General features: G+C 40.1%; 1 protein-coding gene across 3 annotated transcripts; it reads right to left on the bottom strand.

The window, feature by feature from the left end:
* Positions 1 to 882: 882 nt before the first annotated feature.
* Positions 883 to 20,151, bottom strand: slc38a9 (solute carrier family 38 member 9). Of its 3 annotated transcripts, none has more exons than XM_026296745.2 (15): positions 20,029 to 20,151; positions 17,304 to 17,432; positions 14,938 to 15,067; positions 14,114 to 14,232; positions 13,963 to 14,026; positions 13,722 to 13,815; positions 10,422 to 10,592; positions 9,924 to 9,983; positions 9,324 to 9,524; positions 7,910 to 8,017; positions 7,452 to 7,558; positions 6,723 to 6,836; positions 6,346 to 6,494; positions 4,759 to 4,848; positions 883 to 1,572 (listed from the first exon to the last, which is right to left on the bottom strand). In XM_026296745.2, the coding sequence occupies exons 2-15, from the start codon at positions 17,399 to 17,401 to the stop codon at positions 1,407 to 1,409; spliced, it is 1,671 nt and encodes a 556-aa protein (XP_026152530.1). In that variant the 5' UTR covers positions 17,402 to 17,432; positions 20,029 to 20,151; the 3' UTR covers positions 883 to 1,406. The 3 variants fall into 3 exon arrangements, with proteins under 3 accessions (XP_026152530.1, XP_026152531.1, XP_026152532.1); XM_026296746.2 differs by having other exon boundaries at positions 19,955 to 20,075; XM_026296747.2 differs by lacking the exon at positions 9,324 to 9,524.
* Between the last annotated feature and the right edge of the window lie 2,521 nt (positions 20,152 to 22,672).

Genomic DNA, 22,672 nt, shown 5'->3' with positions numbered 1-22,672 from the left:
TCAGAGTGCAGGTCTACTTGTGGTTCCCAGAGTTCTCAAAAGCAGAATGGGAGGCAGAGCCTTTAGCTATCAAGCTCCTCTCCTGTGGAACCAGCTCCCAGCCTGGGTTCAGGAGGTAGACACTCTCTGTACTTTTAAGGCTGGACTTAAAACCTTCCTCTTTGACAAAGCTTATAGCTAGGGCTGGCTTCAGGCAACCCTGAACCATCCCTTAGTTATGCTGCTATAGGCCTTGACTGCCTGAGGACTTCCCATCATGCATCAAGCTCCTCTTCTCTCCTCTATCCACTCACCCCAACCAGTTGAGGCAGATGGCCGCCCAAACTGAGCCCGGTTCTGCTGGAGGTTTTTTCTTCTTTTAAAGGGAGCTTTTCCTCTCCACTGTCGCCAAGTGCTGCTCATTAGAAATTTGTTGGATTTTTGTAAAGTGGCTTGAGATGATTGTATTGTCATAGACTGAATTGAATCAAATTAAAAGGTAGCAATCTTAACACAAAGAAGGTAAAATATGATGCACGTGGGATATTGACAAGAATAACATCTGATAAAAAATAAAAAAATACATTGGCTTGTCAGGATATTCTTGAACCTCATTATAAATGAATCAGGCAGACAGTGAGCAATGACTAAACCAATGTTGGGTATAAGAGTAGGCTGAAGCAAGGAAAGAGACTGATTAGCATCAAGTTGTTTAGAAACCTTTATTATAAGAAAGGTGTGGGTCATTGGTCTATAGTGACCAATGTCTGAGTTTGATTCCACCCAGGCAACTCCCAATTGCATGTCACCCCCTCTCTCACCTGCCTCTCACCTGAATAGTTCACAGTTAATGTGAACTATTCATTCAAAACTGAAGAAAAATAAGATAAATTAGATTAAAAATGACATTTTAGATAGATACTGTTTATTGTCATACATTTTCCCTTTGTCTATCCTATCATTACAAAAATACAATGCACTAGATACATTATCAAGAAAATAGGCATCATACACTAATTATGTCAAGCATGTAAATCAATGCTGCTTATGAAAATTAAAGGGTTGTGCAAAAAGTTTCCTCCAAACATAGCAAATATGTAAACAGTTTTTCCTTGTAGCTCTCAATACTTATATAATCCTAATGTGCTTGCCAGTCTGCTGCTCTTGTAAGGCCACAGAGTTTCAACACATTTGGCAATGTGTCTGTCACAATTGGTCTGGCAGGTCTGGGATCTGTCTAGGCAGGAATAATGAGGACTATCACATGAAAATTATTCATAGAAATACTATAAGTAATCATTTATAACGATGATTGCTTTATTTAATGTGTGGTATTTAATCTTGTATAATAATTTTAGTAGCTATGAATTAAGTGGGATAATACACATTGTGCAGTTATGCACTTCAGACACTCCACACTGACAGCCCTACATGAAGAACTGAGCCAGCAGGTTGGCCGCACCCAGCAGGATCAGAAAACTGTGGAACAGAGCTGATGGCCAGCGGAGTGCCCCCTGTCTTCTCAGAGAGATCATGTGGACTAGAGCGGGAAAGACAAATACTAAAGCCAAGCTGCATGTAGCTCCAGAAAACCTGCAAGGGGAGTCAGAGTTAACAATCAGCATCAAAGTCCGTCCAACTGATTTTGTTACATCCAGATTATTTTACTGCTTAATGATCTTCCAGGCTCAATCACATGAAACAAGTCTATTATGTAAGCAGAAGTTTGAAGAAAACAAGACAAATGTTCATTTTATATGTTTTGCAATTTATTTTAGCTTGCTGAAACTTCCTTATACAGTTTATAATACCTTTTGCTGACCGACTGTCTGCTCACGTTGGAAGTTTTCTGGGAGTTAAATACAACCCAACGAGCTTTTAATGACTTCTATGCCACGTCGCCTTGTCATGGGTCGACAGACTGGATTTATGTCTTGGCCCTGGTTACAAAAGACCTTACGGATTATGCTCGGATTAATACTGCGGCCCTTAAGGCCTTTTGAGCTTTCGCTGTGGATTCTCGTCAGATTTGCTTCCTGTTTGCCATTTACCTAAATTGCTCAAACACCGCATTCCACTCCACTGCGGAAAAAACTACAGGGCGGTGTCAACTGGGATTCTCTTCGTCCTTTATCAAAGATTGCTTCTCATGACCGCTTACTCTGGGAAATGGATTTATCAATACCCTTGCTCTGCGCCCTGATCTATAGAGCGCCGAGATCATAAAAGGATATTCTAACTCTCAGATTTTCTAGCTATCTTGGCCACAAAAGCTGAAAACGTCCTGCTTTTTGGTGATTTTAATGTCCATGTGTGTTGCCCTCAAAAACCACTTGTAAGAGAATTCACTCAACTTTTAGATTCCATTAACCTTACACAATTAATTACTGGTCCTACACATAAGCAGAGCCATACACTTGATCTTGTCATGTCTTTAGGCTTTCCTTTAGCAAATATCAAGATCTGCGATGCTGGCTTGTCTGATCATCTGCCAATAACCTTTGACTGTCCTATTGTCATTCCAGGAAGCTCAAATCCAGAAAACAGCCCTGGTTTAACAGAGAAATGTGTGCCTTGAGGGAGTGTAGAAGGGCAGAAAGAAAATGGAAAAGAACAATCTACAAGTCTCTTATCAACTACTGCAAAATTTGCTGGCCAATTTTCCTGAGACCTTTTGCACCCTTTTAAATAGACTTAAATCTGAAGTTGGTATTTGTGACTCAGCCTTAGAGTGGTTTGAATCTTATTTTACTGAGAGGATTTTCTCTGTGGTATTAGTCCAGTTCTACTCATTACCTGCCACTGTTACCAGTGGAGTACCTCAGGGCTCCATTCTGGGCCTGATTTTATTTGCTTTGTATATGCTCCCCCTTCATTCTATCTTTGAGTACCATAGGGTCCCATATCACATCTATGCCAATGACCCCAAAGTCCTTATTTGATTTAATTTCTTGCATAAATGACATCAAAAGTTGGTTGGGTGACAACTTTCTTCAGTTAAATGAGAGCAAGACTGAAGTCATTTTCTTTGGCTACCCTCAACTGGTTGACACCTTGGCACCTGATCTTGGACCCTTACAAGAAAACATTAGTACTTAGGTAAAGAACCTGGGTGTTGTCCTTGACTCATATCTAAAATTTGATAACCAAATAAACTCTGGTGTCAGAGCCAGTATTTTCCAGCTTTGGGGCTTACGCAAACTGAAATCATTTTATCTTCTAGTGACTTAGAGACAGCCATTCACGCCTTTCTTTCAACAAAACTCAATTACTGCAATGCCCTATACGCTGGTATTAACCAGTTTTCCATTTCACGTTTGCAACTCGTGCAAAATGCTGCAGCTCACTTCCTTACGGGGAAGAAAAAGAGGGAGCATATTACTCCTACCCCAGTCAAATTCAGAATTCAGATTAAGGTTTTGACTCTTGTATTTAAAGCCTTGCATGGTCTGACACCAGTTTATTTCTCAGACCTTATTTGTTCATACTCGCCTCGGAGAGCCCTCATATCTTCATCCAATAATCTGTTGACTGAAATCTAAAGGCGAGAGAGCCTTCTCTGTATTAGCCCCCAAGCTGTGGAATTCATTACCTCAGTCTGTTCTCACCATCTTTATGTGCATTTAAAACATCATTGAAAATGTATATTTTTTCTCAGGTTCAATTATAAACCCTTGGATATGCTGGTTTCTGCGAGCAAGTTTTAATTTCATAGTTTTAATTTTTTATATTTTCAGCCTCTTTTCAGTTTCAGCTTCCTGACTAGGATATTCAGAGCATCCAGGTATTTATTTAATCCACTTTTCTGTCTGTGCAGTGTTTCCTGTGCCACTAGCTGGCACACAACAGCAGAAGCAGAATACTTCCACCCCCATACTTAACTGTTAGCAAGTAGTTTTTTTTCATCAAATGCTGCTCCATTTTTCTCCAAACACACCTTTAAAGACTGTGGTCAAAAAGTTCAACTGAACTTGACTTATCCAGATGTTTCTTTGCAGATTTCAGACATTGACTTTTGTGATGAGTGCTCAAGTAAGATTCCCATGTAGACCCTTGTTTGTGCATCATAACTGCACTTTTGATGTTTTAAATGATCATAGTTTCATTGTGCAGCGACAACAAGCCTATAAAGCACACAACCGAGTCCAAGTATCAGGAGAAACCTGTGCAGGTCAAACCAACCTGCTGCAAATACTGATTAGATTTAGGTTTAGTTCGCTTTACTACATTTTGGATGAAGTTAACTGATAAATAAATAAATGATATAAATGTTGTTCCTAGGACTGCGCTCTTATGGACAGAGATCCCAGATGTTATTTTTCTTGATTTTACAGTTTTAGCCATTGATTTAATTTCTAATTCCATACTCTTAGTTATTTTAATATGCAGCACTTTGGTATGCATTCATTGCTTAAAGTTGCTATATAAATAAATTTGACCTTGACCCTTGTTATACACACAGAATATTTAAGATCCACCCACAGTTTTTCACTGATAATCGAATCAGGGGATGTTATAGATATAAGTAGTTCATAGTGGATGTAGATTTTTGCTTTGGATCAATGAAGATAGCTTCTTTTCAGTTTCAGCTTCCTGACTAGGATATTTACAGATGTTGGATCTGTTTGGGGGTCACAGCCCCAAATGTTCGGATTACCACAATCTTACCTTACCACAAGCACTGTCCCACCCTCTACATCTTTTCCACACGCCCACACGCGCGCGCATGCGCACACACACACACACACACACACACACACACTTTTTTTTTTTTTATACCGTATGATGGATCCAATATTGGGATAAAACCTGGCCACCAGGACACCCGCTCCAACAATTAAAATGTTCAGTGCCAGAACGTGGAGGAAACTGAAGAGACAAATGAAAACTTATGATCATGCATGCTGAAAGTTTGCTGACATACTGCACAGAAGACTGAAAAAAAACTGTTAGAGGTCGTCTGTGACTGTTTCAAATTCTGAATTCCAGCAAACTGTGTCTTTATAAAAGCCAAATTTCTAATATTATGTTTTTTTCTTTGGCTGACCTGTTTTGATGTTACAGCTTTTTTCATATTTAATGCTTTTCATGTGATAGACTTTGTATCTTCTGTAAATGCCGATTACACAATTACCACTGCATAAACATTAGAATTATAAACATCACATATACATTTTAGAATATCAACATGTTATTAAATAATACTGCATGGTTAAATATCTGTCTAGAACAATATACAGTGCATCTCTCTGTTATCTCTGTCAAACACCTCAAACATATCTGGATAATCAGACAACATTCCCTGACTCTGAAATTAAAATACTGTGTGTTAAAATACACACATCACATTATAAGTTGATAATGCTAAAGCAAACAATTATCTATCTGCTCATCAAAAAGACACAGAGCAACATGAATTACCTGGAAGTTTTAGTGTCTACCTAATAAATCTAGGTGCAGTACCCACTCATGTTGCAGCTAAATATCTAAAAGCTCCTCTATGTTCACCAGGTGGTGTCTAACTGTGCCTGTCCTCTGTTTGCTGCTCAGTATCTGGTGTGCAGTGGCTTTTAGAGCTTTTCGTGTGAAAATAGCCACTTCCAGCTGTGGCCCAAAATGATCTATGAGAGCAGTGCAAATGAACCAAAACAGTAATTTTGTGGTCCGGACACTACACGATGAGCTAATACTCACCGTAAAGCTCTGTGAAGCTGAGAGAGCCTGCAAACCTTTAAACGGTTAACTATTTTCTGAAGGTTCATATTGAATATTTTCCATATTATGTTGACACTACCATCATTAAACTATCAATTATAGACATTGCCTATAAAAATGACATATATAGTATAAAGACAAACCTGTCAGTGCCCTCTGGCTAATACAGAGACATGACAAAAAGAAAGTACACCCTCTTTCAGTGAAAAGATTTTACATATCAGGACATACCAAAAATCATTTGGTCCTCTACAAGATCTTAAAATTAGGTAAGATGATGACCAACAGCACATGACACATTGCGCAGTGTCATTATTTATTTGATAACAACAAAGCCAAAATAAAGAAAATGTAGACATCGCTGTTTGAAATAACTAGTGTTAGATGATTACAAATCGTGCCCAGTCAATATTATTTCATTTGGCAGAGACCAAGCCACTTGCAGCAAATAGTCTGAAAGTCAGAACTGTGAGTGATCATGTTGCTCTATAACTGCTGGATGTGGAAATTTAACTTAAATGCCAATGATATGTAAATTATGTATTCTCAGCAACAACAATCAGTCACTGCACAGCTATTAATTATTTAATTGAATCCTTTCACAGACATACCAAGATAAAGGCAGCAATGATAATGTCCTTTAGTAATTACCTTGGATAATGGTTTCCAAAGATCTGGCCCATCACCTGGACACGCACCAGGTATCCTAGCAGGGGGTAGACCGTGATCATCTGGAACAACAGGAGTGTCCGAGCCACAAACACCAACACATCATTGCTGGGGAAGTTATCTAAGAAGTTCTGCAGGAGAGAAGAAAGTGGAGGTTTGCAATGTTCATTGGACTACTCTATAGGGACTCTACAGTACGGTTGCTGCTAAGAATATCACTGTAAAGCCTTTTGTTTAGCAGTTTGTGGCTGTTCTCCAATGTCAGAGACCAAGACAGCAGAATGATGACACAATGTCGTGCATACCATGTGCCATGGTGGCAGAACATTAAAAAAAACAAAGTCAAATGGAAATCTTACTGGTTCAATGCAGTCTTTGGAGAGAGGTGGGGAGGGGAAGGAAGCAAAGATCAACACTCCCACATACAGATAGGTCAGCCCTACGAGAAGATAAGCCACAGACAGGTCCCGCACCTGGAAACAAACATTTATCTTAACCTCAGCATCATGTTGAATGTTACTAACCTTGTGCTCTCTCTCTCCCCTAGTTTGTGCTCTCTCCCTCCCTCTCTCTCTCTCTCTCTCTCTCTGTACCTTCTGCAGGTGTCCCTGGTCCTGGAGCTGTATATTGCTGATGTGCAGTTACTGGCCCCACCAACTTGCAGTGTCTATTTGTTGTTTATTGTTGCTGTTCTTTTCTCTCTGCTCTATCCACTCACCCCAACCGGTCGAGGCAGATGGCCGCCCAAACTGAGCCTGGTTCTGCTGGAGGTTTTTTCTTCCGTTAAAGGGAGTTTTTTCCTCTCCACTGTCGCCAAGTGCTTGCTCATAAGGGAATTGTTGGGTTTTTAGTTTTTGTTTTTGTAAAGTGCCTTGAGATGATTTGTATTGTGATTTGGCACTATACAAATAAAATTGAATTGAATTGAATTGAATGTTATGTAGCCTTTCCTTTCCTAGTCTTTCCTTGTCTTCAGTAAACGGATGATGACTCATGCAATTCAGTCAAAAAAATAACAACAATGACAACAGTGGAATGCATGTTTTGCAATGCGTAAGCAGAGGTACTTGAGTGAACATTGTTCTTACATTGTTCTTCTGGTCTCTGTTGTTCTTCATTAATGTGATGATGCAGTTGTGAATGAAGAAGGCCAGAGTGAGGACACCAGTCAGCTGAGGGAAGAGCACTCTGAACTCTGCAAGAACAAGACAGAAATGAAGCATGAACATCTAAATCCACTGCAGCTGCACTGTCCATTGCCTCCCATAGTCAGACTGCATTCAAATATACAGTAGCAACATTCTGACTGTGACACTATGAGATATATGCAAGTAATAACATCTTTGCCCTAAACTTGCATTAAAGGAAAGTTGACCAAGATAAAAAGGATCATCATCAATGGGCAGAGTAAATTTCTAACCAATTCTCTAACCAAGATCAAAAGTGAAGACACTGTATTGGAAAAACAGTTAACTAGACTATCGCAGGTAGATTAATCTGAGGTGCTATGGAAAGAAAGCAGTGTTCAAATCTGCAGGAAGTTTACCTGGAACATAGATCTGGGTTGAATCAAACCAGTGGAATTCCAGGTGGAAGCCAAGGCGGACAGCTTTAAAAGTGACCAGCACAATCAAGTATACCACCGATATGGTGCCTGGACAAGATGGAACAATGCAACAATATATGGATGAGTGAAGCATAACACAGCATCAGCAACAGAAAGGAAATTCCACAAGCAGAGGGCTGTTCAGAACTTCAACTATAGCCCTGAACTTGAGTTGACCAACACAGAGAAAACTTGTAGCTTTTGGTTCCAGAAACAGCTGTTTAAAGTAAGTTATTGCAAAAAGGAATCACTAGTGAAGCTGCAGTACTACAATTAACCACAACAACAGCCAACAGGTAAAGAAACAGGCAGAGATCTGGCGGAGCCATAAATACGCGTAAACATTACATTTATCTCAGACTCAGAAAAGTAACAGTAAGTTAAGTTTAGGCAGTTTAGTCTGCCGTCTCATCATGTACCAGACTTGCATTGCGGAATGAATGATTAAATGCTGAAATCGTCTTTCATATTAGACGATAAACATGATAGATATTTATTCGGCTGCAACCTGATGGGGACAATATGCCTTTTGGCAGCAGAGGATGAAATCAAACAGAAGTTTATTTACAGTATAGACCCATGACTGCAACATATAGCCTGCCTCAGCAGTCTAAATGTGTCTAAAACTTAATGATGGTATTTCACCATGTGGTGAATTTAATATAGCAACTGAGATGCTGTTAAAACAGCCTAACCTTTACAGCTGTTCCACAATCATCCTCACATATCCAAATTATCTCAAATCCATGTGAACTATGTGAACATTGTTCCACAGTAAATGACTCAGAATTAAAGTCCTGTCTGTTTCTGGACTGTACACTCAGGGTTTTCCCCAGCTCAGAGTTAACTCACTCAGTTTACACCAAACGTGTTTGCAGGAATACTCTTAACACATCAAACCAGACTACTGCGTATCCTCGATGAGTGGGCAGAGTTAGCTATTCGAATACGTCATACATCTGCAGTCATTTATTAGGTTTTTCTAAAGTGAAATACCTTTGGACTAAGTAAAGGGTGTTTCAGCCATAAATCAACAACTACAGTACCTGGCTGTCAAATATGACCATTAAAGAGCTAGAGGAGATCACTAGTATAGTTTTAGTGCTGTTCCTCCCTGTCACTGCAGATATTTTACAAGTTAACTGTAAATAGTGTTGAGTTTCAAAACACCCACAATGAGTTAGACAGACAAGCTGGTGACTGATGTTTTGTCCCAAGAATGGCAATATACAAGTTTTGACCTGACCTTAATCTGACTTATCTCTGACACTGTTATCCACTCTTCAGATCATTCTAAAGAGTGGATAACAGTGTCAGAGATAAGTACCTGAACCAGAATAAGCACCTGTCTTACCCAGGAAGGTGAACCTTGCAAAGAAGGAGGCTGAGCGAAAACAGAGCAGAGGCAACAGCAGGGTGATCAGGTAGAAGGGGATTGTGCTGGTTTTGCTCCAAAAGTGATGAAAATCAGAAGCATCATTTCCATTGTTCACAAGGTAACGGGTGCTGATGGTGCAGTTGCCTTCAGGGTCAGTGTTTGGGTATGGACAGATGACTGGTGAACAAGTTTAGGATGCAATAAAAACTCTATGAACAGTTACAACACCATTTTTTTATTAGCAAGTGGCAAGTATTGGACAATAAACAAAGATTAAATATTCCAGGTTAGACACTATTAAACAAATGCATGGGCTCTTAAACTATATTGCTGAACTTTGTTATCTCATGCATCCTGTTCCAGGTTAGCTATTTTCTGTCCACAGATTAGTAAACAAGTTCAATTTAGTGTGGCTCTGGACATCCCAGGCCAATCTCTGAGAGAAACCTGGTGGAGTTGCAGGTCACCAGTCCAAAATAGTGGCATTAGTTCTATCTTTGTAAATTTAAGACCAAATTCTCACTAAGTGGCTACAACACATTTCAGATGAAGGTAGGACAGTGGAAAGTGACTCACCTTTATCGGATCCGTTGGTTCCAAAAGCTGAATCTGATGTGTTGACATTGTGGGCATAGTCTGCAGACAAGTCAAAGTAAAAGCTCTCACTGCACATTTTAGAGGTGTGGCTGCTATTAATTTACCATGTTACCTAAACTAGTGCACCAGCCATACAAACTATCACACACTACATATAATTCAGTATGTATGCATTTACAGTTTGTATTTATATATTATATTTGCAGAACAAACAGATAATTTATGAATTAACAGCTTTGGACACATAACCCAGCTAGCTAACACTTAAAGTAGTCGACCAAAAGTAAGTAAAAGTTTCATTTTAAAACTTAACTTGTTCTGCAGGACTCAGTGAATGTTAAGTCAGAGGTTTGTGAAATATGCTTTTTTTTTTGACACGTCATGTTGCATTTAACACACATCAGTCGCTGCTTTAACAAACCACTGAATGGAACTGTGGTGCCTCTTCCTGGAACTGAGAGAAGCACTATGACTTACTGTAAATGAATTGTCCAGTGTTGAAGAGGAAGTTGGACATGAGGACCCAGTAAACCACCATGGCTCCGATAAGTGATACCATTGAGAAAATCAAGCTGGACCACTGACCAAACCTGCCAAAGTAGTGCCTACAAACATCAGGAAATTCCCAGTCGGACGTGTCCACGTTGGCTGGATTGGACACAGAGAAGGGATACAGCACTGAATATCTGGCCCTTGATAAAAAGCCAGGGCTGTGAACATAAATTTCCCAAGTCCATTTAAAACGAGAAACATCTCATCAGTGAGCCAGAGTTCTGTGGTTAAGGGACCTCTTTAACACATGGATGACTGCCTCTTGACTGCCTCCAGACAAATATGAACAAACTTAAAATATTTATATCTGCAGCAACACTATTATGCCATTAAATTATCTAGCAGATTTGTAAGCCTCTCTGCTGAGGAATGTTGAGATAAAAACATTACAAAAAAGACTACAATTTTATGTATCCATCCATCATCTATACCCACTTATGCCTTAACCAGGGTCATTGGGATCAGCTGGAGCCCGTTACAATTTTATTTGAAATTAATTGAAGAAATGAATATTTAGGTTGGTAGTTATTATTTTAAGAAGAAAAATGACTTCAGCTTCTCCCCTTTCCTACTCTATTTGTAAGTCATATGTGGTTATTTGTTTGTACTGTGTGTATGTGCCAGGGAGGAATCAAAATACCACTCCTGTGGAAACATGCAGACAGACACACATCACAAACACCTACCAGAGGTTATTAATGATATCTGATGAAAGTCAAATACCACCAATAATCACAAATTTGTCATCAGAAAAAAACTTGACCTACAAGCAGGTACAGTATACTGGGGATACAAGCACCAGACAAACTGGCTTACCTTTGCCAGCAGAGGGTGCCAAATTGTTTTCTTCCTTTTCATGAAAGAGGAAATAAGTCATGCCTGTGCAGACATTGCTGACAGCATCATCACTGACATGTGTCACGGTTTATTCCATGTCCATACTTGATTTGTTGCTCACAGAGGCATTGCTTGTAAGTACTATCATGCTGTGACAGCATTGTAGATGGTTATCTAGATGGTTGTGAGCATCTATATGTTTCAGTTGATGACATTTTGTGTTGGCAATACAGCAGCACAGAAGCTAAACTCAGCATAGCGATAGCCTTTGTTAGTCTCTTGTGCGCAGCAACTTTTTTTTTATGCGAGTTGTTTGGAATGTACTTTAATAATTATACTGTAGTATTATCTGAATTTTCCTTTTTTCTGAGGGACATGTTATTTTCTTTTCAGTTTCATTCCTTATGGGCATGCGAAGCAAGCATCTTAATAAAGAGACAATACTGTCATTGGTCCAGGAGCTTCTCTGTCTGCAAAGCTGTGTTTGACACAACAGCCAGTCTGTCTTCCGCAGCAATATCAAGCAGATGCTCACAGTCTTGTCAAACATGTCTCACCTGCAAGATGAGATGTGGTCTCAGTCAGTCCGATCCCACATGTCACAATTATCAAAGTGCTTCAGTAAGTCATTGGCCAGTATGGCTGGGGTCAATGCACAGGCCAAAGTGGAGGCAGCTCAAGCCAGAGCAATATTCGTTCAAAAGGAAATTGAAATGAGCGTCAAGAAAACAGAACTCAAAGTGGAAGAGACACATTTGGAGGCTACACTAGAAGCACTCCATCAGTAATGCGAGGCAGAAGCAGCCCTCACTGAAGGTCCTGTGTATGAAGTCCTGTGCACTCTCGCTCAGGCTCACCACCCTATAGAACGCACTCAAGATGATGTGAGAGACAAGTCTCTCAAATATGAAAAATGAACGTTGAGTGACAAGGCGAAGCCTAATGAAACACCAGTATGCTCAACATTCCTTCCACTTCAACAGGAAGTTGAAAAATCTGATCTGACGATAGTACTGGACCCAGTGATACATCGCTTCCTATGAACCACAGGAAGGACAGATTCTTTCAAAAACCTCATTGGCATGCAGCACCTGAACTTCTACCAAGCATTGGGCCTCAGACTTCGTGCTCCACCTCTCCCCTAGTTTGTGCTCTCTCCCACTCTCTGTACCTTCTGCAGGTGTCCCTGGTCCTGGAGCTGTATATCACTGATGTGCAGTTACTGGTCCCACCAACCCTCAGTGTCTATTTGTTGTTTATTGTTGCTGTTCTTTTCTCTCTGCTCTATCCACTCACCCCAACCGGTCGAGGCAGGTGGCCGCCCAAACTGCTGGAGGTTTATTCTTCTGTTAAAGGGAGTTTTTCCTCTCCACTGTCACCAAGTGCTGCTCATAAGGGATTTGTTAGGTTTTTTATTTTTTGTAAAGTGATGTGAAAGATGGTTGAATTGTGATTTGGTGCTATACAAATAAAACTGAATTGAATGTAATATTTTTTAATGAGATGAAGAGGGTCAAATATCTATTCCTGAAAGAGTCAGACATTATTTGATAGCAACAGTAGTTTAAAGGTACATTGTGAAGTAGCACCACAGGGCAATGCTTTTATAAATGAGTGCTAGTACTTTGTTTTTCTTGTTTGGCTATAATTCTTGTCACGTTTCACTGTTATATGCATTTTCAATATCAAACCTTTTATGGCCCTGCATTCACTTGCCTGTGTCACACTGCTTTTATAATGTATATTCATTGCTGACAAACTGTGTCAAGTCTGTGTGTTTAGACTGACCCACTACTGAAACATTCTATACATGCACCAAATCATAAAGCTATACCACCTTCGATAAAAATGAAAACATATCAACCTACTCTCACACCATAGGTGAGACACACTAATTGCCCATACAATATCAGCAAAATATAATAAATCCATAGTGATACCCCCTGATGAGACTCCCTCCACACACAGTACACAATAAAAGACGCATGGCCTTGGCTAGGACCCTCTATCAATGATACAGAGCTGAGCAGAGGGCAGACTTCACAAACAGTAATGAAAACCACAGCTGGCTCATCCTTTCAAAGTCATCACTGTTCTAGACTAATAGACAATACGGAAGCAAAGCAAAGGTCATGAGGTCACCAAGATCGATAGGTGTTCCGTAGGTATTGACCTACTGGGAAAATAAATTGATACCGCAAATCTATTATTCTGCTAATGGGTAAGATAATTCCACTTCTTCCCAGTACAGTTGCTCTTATTTGAAGAATTTTCTAGAGATGAATATGGGCATCACATATCCTGACACCAACACTAAAATTTATACCAATTAGGAGAGCAAAGTCTGATTATTAGCAGGAATAACATGTAAAGTGTTGCCGGACTTACGTATTGCTTTCGGTGATTTGAGGACGATGTAACAACAGTAGAGCATCAGCAGACCAATAAGGATGAGAATGAGGATCCCCAGAGTGAAACCGGCCTAAAACATACAAAGACAACACTGCCCTGCAATTTTCCGTTTTTGACCTTAAAGCAACTTTAACGCACACACATACTGCAAATCTGAATTCCAAAAGGAACTGGGCTCAAAACCATTTAATATATGGCTTTAAACAAAGCAAATCACCTGCTTTATACCCCAAGGCATGCTCAGTATAGATGTGCCCATCATTGTGTTCCATATAGCGAATCTGTAAGGAGACATGAGAAGGGTAATAACCAATGTTGTCAGAATGAATGATGAGAGGAGAAAACTGAGTGATGCTGACAGGGCTTACATGGTGATGATACTGGGGTTTTTAGAGGACTGGTCATTGCCTGTCACCTTAAAGGCTATCCCCAGTGGGCTGTAGATGTAGATTTCCTCTGGTGGTGGGATCACATGGTTTGGAGGACTCTGGAAGAAAAAAAAAAAAAGATGGAAGTCACAATAGAAGTATATTATTTAACATAAAACAGAGGCAATAACATGGCCTGGAATACAGTATATTAACACAAATTAGAAACTTCTGCAGTACTTAACACTCTGATAAATATCTCATGACAAGAAAATTTGCACATGTGGTTATTAAAAGTAGGTTAGTAATCAGCAATAAACAGATTAATAATTTGTTGCAGCGCATCACTATACAATGGTCACAGGTTACTCCTACTCAGTGAATTAATCTTGAGTTGGGGGAAACAGTCTTCAGTTCCACGAACAGAACAGAGTCCTAGAAAGTGACGAGTCATTAGAAAAGTGACTCAGAGTTTCTGACTCTGCCTGACACAATCTTTCATCTCTTCATTCATACAAACTGTGTCAAAGTATATATCAGCGCACATTCATCTGAACAAGTCAGGAGAGAATGAAAATCCTGGGTAGATATTAGTTTGTTACCTGAGCCCGGTCTTTATCTAACATTAGTGCCTTTATACTTTTATTTAATCTGAACGAATGTGATCACAGCATCAAGCAGAGAAAATATCTAGTGCCTGCAAAACAGGCTATACATAAGTGATATGCCACACTATTGTGTGATGTGTAAATACAGGCCCTCAGAATTTGTGCCCAAGGACCATGGTCATGATACTCAGCTAATTAGGCAGTGGCTGTGCCTACCAGCAGTCTGTCAGAAGAGCCCATCAGTCTGCTGTAGTAATGCAATCTGCTGTTGAGGATGGCAGCTTCAACAGAGACTCTCTCTTGGGGGTCATCTTCTACTATATTCCTGGGTTCTACATGGAAAGGCCTAGAAGAACCAGACACAAATCAATGTCACTTTTTGTCATCAAAAACCAAAGGATTTAGGGATGTAAATCACTCTAGGACAAGTCAAATAAGCTCCATTTATTGTGAACATTAAACAGTTCAGACTAAACATAAAATATGTATTTGACTTGTTGGAACAGAGTGTTGTGTATGATGATTTATGTGCTAGAAAGCTAGTCAGTCACTGTGAAATACCTAACTGGATTAAAATTTACATACACATGCAACTAATGGAGTTGGGAATGATGCTAGGGTGGTGTCAAAGACATACACATCTTATTTCTAAGTATTTGCTTGTCAAGTGAGTTCCAGGAAGCCTAACTTGTTTGTTATCTAGCAAAGAAAAGCATGCAGCTGACAGGACCCACAGTCAATCCAAAAACACAAAAAGCAAGGCAAGTTTATTTGTATAGCACAATTCATACATGGAGTAATTCAAAGTGCTTTACAGAAATAAAAGACAGGTTAAAAGTGCCTAGGCCAAAATTAAAAAAAAAAAAAAAAAAAAAAAAAAAAAACAGTAAACAGAATAGAAATTAACTTAAAATGAAATTAAAAGAGAATGAGTGTAGATATACTGCACTAAAAAGAAAAGTTTTTAGCTTGGACTTAAACACTGTCAGAGATGACGCTTGTCTAACATCATCAGGAAGACTATTCCAGATTTTAGCTGCATAAAACTGAAACTCTTCTTTTCCCTTTTTAGTCCTGACTCTGGGCACAAGCAAAAGGCCTGTCCCTGATGTTCTCAGAGTCCGATATGGTTCATATGGCACCAACATATCAGAGATGTACTGTAGTGCTGAGCCATGAAGAGACTTATATACAAGCAGTGCTGGTTTAAAGTCTATTCTCTGAGTGACAGGAAGCCAGTGCAGAGATCTGAGAACAGGAGTAATGTGGTTGTACTTCTTGGTTCTAGTCAGGACCCGAGCAGCAGCGTTCTGGATGTACTGCAGCTGCCTTACAACTCGTTTTGAGAGCCCTGTGAGCAGGCCGTTACAGTAATCTAACCTGCTGGAGATAAATGCATGGATGAGTCTTTCCAAGTCTGGTTCAGACATGATCCCCTTGATTCTGGCAATGTTTTTGAGACGATAAAATGCTGATGTAATTGATTTAATGTGGCTGTTCAAATTCAAGTCTGAGTCCATGATTACCCATAGATTTCTAACCTGATTTTTAGATTTTAAAGAAAGAGACTCAAGGTGACTGCTGACAGTTTCTCTTTGTTTCTGTATATTTAGAGAAAGTTATTTTGCATCCACACAGTGATCTGTTCAATGCAGTGACACAGTGAATCGACTGGTCCATACTCACCTGCTGTGAGTGATATGTAAATCTGACTGTTATCTGCGTAGTTATGGTGGGACACATTGTTGCTGCATATTAACTGGCCTAAAGGAAATAAGTAAAGATTGAACAAAGGGGGTCCCAATATGGACCCCTGGGGGACCCCACATGTTAAGGCCATTTGGTCTGAGACACAGTTACCAATTTCCTTTCGTCAAGAAATGACTTAAACAATTTAAGGGCATTTAAGGAAACCTCCATGTGCATGACTTAGGTCTTTCTCTAAAGCAAAATGATGCCTGATTTGTACACATTATACATATTACCACCTTATAACATCCATGTACAGTAAACATGACAAATAAAGATGCATGCATGAGATTAAATTTGACTCGAGCACTGTTCCCCATTTATCAGCCCTCAGACTCATGGAACAGATTCATGATAACCATTCATCACACTATGTGGAACATATGGACATGTCAGGAGATCCTGAATACTACTAATACGATGTCTTTGCAAGCTGGTTCTCTTTTATAATAAAATGAGACAAAAATGTAATTCTTTAGTACCCTCCAGGAACAGTATAAACAATACTGACATAACTAGAAAAAATTAAGAAGTTGTAGAGTCCAGTATTAAGAAGAGTGCTGAATCTGATTCCTCTGTGCAATGGAGCACCACTGTTGTCAAGATGCTGTTAAAGATAATTTGAGCCACATCAAACACATCAGTGAGCTACACTGTACAGACACACACAGACAAACTTTAGTTTTTTTTTTAAATTTAACTTATCTATGGGACAACACAAACCTGCGAGCAGCTGAATCTCCCAGGAGAGAGTTTCTATTTGGTCACACGCACACTAGCACAGTACGGTAAGTACTGCATATTGACTGATGTAGTGTTTCAGTGTAACCTGCCTTTTTGCCTTGATGTCCAGTAGGTCTCTGGAGCCCCTGTGTGAGTAGCTCTCTCCAGTTTGCTCTGAGCTCAGCAGAGGCCTGCAGTCGTCCTCCATGACTCCTCAGCTACAGCCTCTCTGCACTCACCTGACAGTGAGGAAACATGTTGTAAAATATAATCAGAGCTGTCACAGAGCAATAATAAAACATCATTTGTGTGGTACAGTTCACAGTATACATGTGTTGTTTCTGATTTGTGAATGTGTTGGGCTACTTTGCAGGAAGCCATTGACTTCACATGTTTTAAAAAACAACCTTTACAGACTTGAAAACCAGGTAATCCGTAACGGTGAATATTGTGTCTGCTGGAGTATCTGACTCCAGCTCATTTCAAACCTCTCTAAGCTGATTTTCATACAATAAAAACAGATTTGGCCAAACAAACCAGCCCTGGTCAACACTCACTCCTAAAAGAACATTACATAGCCCAAAGTTTGATTAAACACAATTTACAATGCACCAGATTAGATCAATGTCAGCTGAAATAATGAAGGTTTTAAATATCAAACTGCAATATAAAACAAAAACACAATGATTCCTGAATCACATGATTATTAAAAGGATCAGTCGCTTTAGTAAAAATGTTTCGCCAAAGAATAACAGATACTGAAAAAGGTTGGAAGCTTCCTCTGTGTGATCTGTTCATGTTGAAAGCTAAAACACAGACTGGAAGACACAGAATACACAAAGAATCAATTTCTCAGCTTTTAAAGAAAGGTTCCCATTGAGCCACTGGGGCTTTTTCCCTATTACTGCACATTGTATATGTTTGTTTTTAATTTGTACTTTGTACTTGTAAATGTGCAAATGCGTCAGTGACATTTTAGAATTTCAAAATGGCAAAAAAATAAAAATGAAATAGCAAGTCAGTTTCATCATTTCCTGTGTACATCTACATGTATATTTTTCATTTCAGTATGTGCACCTTATAAAAATATAAAATAAAAGGCATTTTAATGCATTTAATGTTATGCACTTCTTGAAAATGTCATTTGGCAAAACAGAACCATTTTTCATATGATATTAAATTTAATGCCAATTATACAGTCATAAATAATGCAAAATGCAAGTGTTGATTTACAAGTAATTCATAGCCACTTGCAGAATTTCCACACTTTAACTACAAATATTGATTTTTTTGGCTTTTAAGGTTAATCAATGTCATTTGTCAACATTTGTTCCAAAACTTTTCCACTAGAGAGGTAAAATACTTTGAAATCATATAAAACTTCATAATGTGTTAAGTTTCCTTCTTTATTTTCATTATTTATGTCAATTAATGCAATATTTTATACATTTCCCAGAAATTACAGTGTCTTACTATATGACACAATTTCTGTTAGAAAATAGAAAATCAGTTGCTTATGGAAGTAAAAATCTAGGCGTCACGTCACTGACCCAAACAAACCTAACCAGACTAAAGCTGCTCTATAGGTCAAAGATCAGGATTGTCATCTGACCGTAAACCAGCTGGTAAGGATTCAGTGCACCCACTGTCACCCTGAGCAAGTTCACTTTGCAAACCAACCTCCTGTGTCACTAAGTTGGTCCAGTCAGAATCAGCATTATCTACCACTATTGTCCCTGTTTGCTACAGTAATATTAGATATGCTGGAGCCTGACCATTGGTCGGTCACACAAAGCTTGGGAGTCTGAATCATGAATGTATTAAGGATAAGATAGGGTTTAGTGCCATGACACAGTCTCCCACATACACACACACTGTGTAAAGTGGAAACCTGCAAGAAAACCCAAGTATATTGAGTCTGTTGACCTGTGCATATCCAGCATCATTTCAAAAGATATTTTTAAGGGCCTGCTCCACTGGTGCTTATGTCCGTCTCAAACACATGTACAGAGATAACATAGAGCAGGGGTGGGCAACTCTGGTCTGCTTGTTCTCCAACTGTCCTTGGATCAGGTGTGTTCAGCCAATCAGAGGCTGCAAAACCCCAATCCACACCACCCTCATCTGAGATGTCATCTTCCAGCTTCTACAACACGCAAAAATATCTGCTGCAACATGGATGAAAATCTGTGGCCTGACAGACATGAACCTCAGGATGAGAGAACAGACTCCTATGTTGTTTTGTTCTGTAAATGAATCATTCTGAAGGTTTCCTTTGTGTAATGCAGTGCTGTAAAAGTCTTACAGTACAGACTCTGAACTCAGAATGTCTTTCAGTCTTTTGCCCTCACACAGTAATATGGGACTTTGGAAATTGCTCTGCAAGTAAAAAGTGTCACCTAGACAGCTTTCATTGAAAACTAGCTGTTCTGTTGTCAACAGGGCTCAACATTTGGATGGTGCTGCTCGTACGGATGCTGCTCGTACGGATGCTGCTCGTACGGATGGCATAAGGACTCTTCATTCTGAGGGTAGTCTCACTGACACTGACAGACTACACAGCTTACACACTGCTGCAGGTCATCTACTGTGCAGTGTAGTTTGCACACTTTGTTCTGACAAATGCAGGAAGACCGTAAAGGTTCACGTGACGTGGAGAACTGAAAGTGCTGAGTCTGCAACAAACCATGTCTCGCTGAATGAATCCAGCACAAAGCGGTCTAATAACCTTATTCCTCCCCGGTGGCCTCATGCTACTTACCTGATCAGCTGACACGGACTACGTGTCGTCAGTGAACGAGCATTAAATCAGAAGCTGCTTCCTCATGTCCTCACCTCATCCCACGCTCGTCGTGTCCCCGACTGAAGTTGGACCGAAAATTCACAGCTGGAGAGCGGCAGACAGCTGTGAGAGCGGCAGACAGCTGTGAGAGCGGCAGACAGCTGTGAGAGCGGCAGACAGCTGTGAGAGCGGCAGACAGCTGGAGAGCGGCAGACAGCTGTGAGAGCGGCAGACAGCTGTGAGAGCGGCAGACAGCTGTGAGAGCGGCAGACAGCTGTGAGAGCGGCAGACAGCTGTGAGAGCGGCAGCTGGACGCCCCCGGTGCAGAGGAAGTGAATCGGTGAGTGGAGAGTAACTAACACACCTGCCCTGACCGTCTGCTTATTATTGCCGTACCTCTTCCTCCTCTCTAAGGCGGAGGACAAGCAGCTGTGAGTGAAACACCGCCACCTTCCGGACTGGAGTCTGGATCAGACTGTCACCTACACCCTTCTACACTCTCCTATCCAGCTCCATCAGCCCCACACCCAAACTTATACCTGTCTCGTCCTTCTTCTTCTTCTGCATCTGCTGCTGAAGTTTATTGACGTTTGGCAAAAAACTATCGGAGCATTACCACCACCTACCGGTAAAAACTAACCATTTATATTCTCTCACTTGGTCCAAGGTTCTGTTTCCCTGTTTTGAAGTGTATCATTAAGACCCGTGTGTCCAAATCTCAAGACTTCTGCCTCCTCCTGTACTTCTCATCTCTCCTACTTTCCTTTCAGTCTTAGAGAAGCACTGCCCTTTCTTTTCTTCCTACCACTGTTTCTGCCATTTCTCCTTTGCCCTCTGCTTAATACCACTCCTGAACTAGTTAACTGTCTTACCTGTAGCATTAGATTTCATGGTCTCTTTTTACAATCTCCCTTTAACCCAATATGTGCTGGTACCAGTTAACTGCATCATCTGAATTCTGTGTATTAATATTATACAGTAATATTTTCATTAAGATGTCTGATCGACTGTATAAACTGACATCCTATCAATAATCCTTCTTCTTCAGTTTGTGTTTCCTCTTCTTCTTCTGGGGTTTTGCTAAGTCTATTCAGCTGCACTACCGCCCCCTCCTGGAGTGGAATTTGTGTGTCATTTCAGGCGCATATGTAGTTATTGTCACAGAATTAAGCCTCTAGCCTTTAGATAGCAACCCACCAATTTACCAGTTTTCAGTCATCGCTGGATGAATGGGATAAAGCTACACTCATACAATCACTATCAGGCCTGTCAGATGCCATAGGCATTAAGCAAAAGTACAAATTACCACACTAAAATGGCTCTGCAAGAATCAAAGACATGCATTTAAAGACTTTAACATGCATTTAAAGTCCCAAGTAAAAATAAGTACATGCAGAGAAAGTAAAAGAAATGTGCCCCTAATGAGTACATTCTAATTTATCTTTCTGGATTATTATTACTGATGATGGTTTAATGTGGGAGCACCATTAAAATGTTGCACCCTGTCACCAGAGGGTTAATTTTATGTACTTCACAGAGCACAAACTAGGGAAGAGAGAGAGCATGAAGTTAGTGACATTCAATGGTGGAATATACATGTGAGGAGGGAGGAGGGGAGGGAAGGGAGGGGAGGGTTAGGGTAGGGGAGCTCAGTGCACTGATGGTCCTCGGGCAGTCTAGGCCTAGAGCAGCATAACTAAGGGATGGTTCAGGGTTACCTGAAGCCAGCCCTAACTATACACCGTGTCAAAGAGGAAGGTTTTAAGCCTAGCTCTAAAAGTACAGAGTGCCTGCCTCCTGAACCCAGACTGGGAGCTGGTTCCACAGGAGAGGAGCTTGATAGCTAAAGGCTCTGCAACCCATTCTACTTTTGGAAACTCTGGGAACCACAAGTAGACCTGCACTCTGAGAGCGAAGTGCTCTATTGGAATGATATGGTACTATGAGGTCTTTAAGGTATGAAGGCACTTGATCATGAAGGGATTTATATGTGAGAAGAAGGATTTTAAATTCTATTCTGTATTTAACAGGGAGCCAATGAAGAGAAGCTAACATAGGAGAAATATGATCTCTCTTGGTAGTTCCTGTCAGGACTCTGACTGCAGCATTCTGGATTAACTGGAGGCTTTTTATGGAGTTACAGGGACATCCATATAGTAATGCGTTACAGTAATCTAGCCTTGAGGTAACAAATTTTTGAGACAGGATGTTCCTAATTTTGCCAGTATTGCATAAGTGAAACTAGGCAGTTCTAGAGATTTGTTTTATGTGTGAATTAAAGGACATATCTTGGTAAAAATAACTCCAACGATTTTCACAGTAGTGCTAGAGGCCAGGGCTATGCCATCTAAAGTAGCTATATTGTTAGAAAAGCTGTTTCTGAGGTTTGTAGTCGCAAATACAATAACTTCTGTTTTCTATGAATTTAAAAGTAGAAAGTTACTGGTCATCCAGGCCTTTATATCAGTTAGACATGCTTGAAGTCTGGCTAACTGGTTTGTGTTATCAGGTTTCATAGACAGATACAGCTGAGTGTCATCTGCATAGCAGTGGTAATAAATAGAGTGCTTCCTAATAACATTGCCTAAAGGAAGCATATATAAGGTGAACAGAATCGGTCCTAGCACAGAGCCTTGTGGAACACCATAACTAACTTTTGTGCATGTGGAAGGTTCATCATGACCATGAACAAATTGG

Source organism: Mastacembelus armatus, chromosome 12 (assembly GCF_900324485.2).
Source record: "Mastacembelus armatus chromosome 12, fMasArm1.2, whole genome shotgun sequence".
Lineage (NCBI taxonomy): Eukaryota > Metazoa > Chordata > Actinopteri > Synbranchiformes > Mastacembelidae > Mastacembelus > Mastacembelus armatus.
This window is presented reverse-complemented; position numbering and strand designations above follow the sequence as displayed.

What these genes read in the sequence shown, in the direction of transcription:
- slc38a9 (XM_026296745.2), bottom strand. Translation starts at nt 17,401, where the DNA reads ATGGAGGACGACTGCAGGCCTCTGCTGAGCTCAGAGCAAACTGGAGAG. An exon ending in GCTCTTCTGACAGACTGCTG is followed by an intron (nt 14,233 to 14,937) that starts GTAGGCACAGCC and finishes TTTTTCTTCCAG; the next exon opens with AGTCCTCCAAACCATGTGAT. An exon ending in TGCAAGGTTCACCTTCCTGG is followed by an intron (nt 8,018 to 9,323) that starts GTAAGACAGGTG and finishes CATCTTGTCCAG; the next exon opens with GCACCATATCGGTGGTATAC.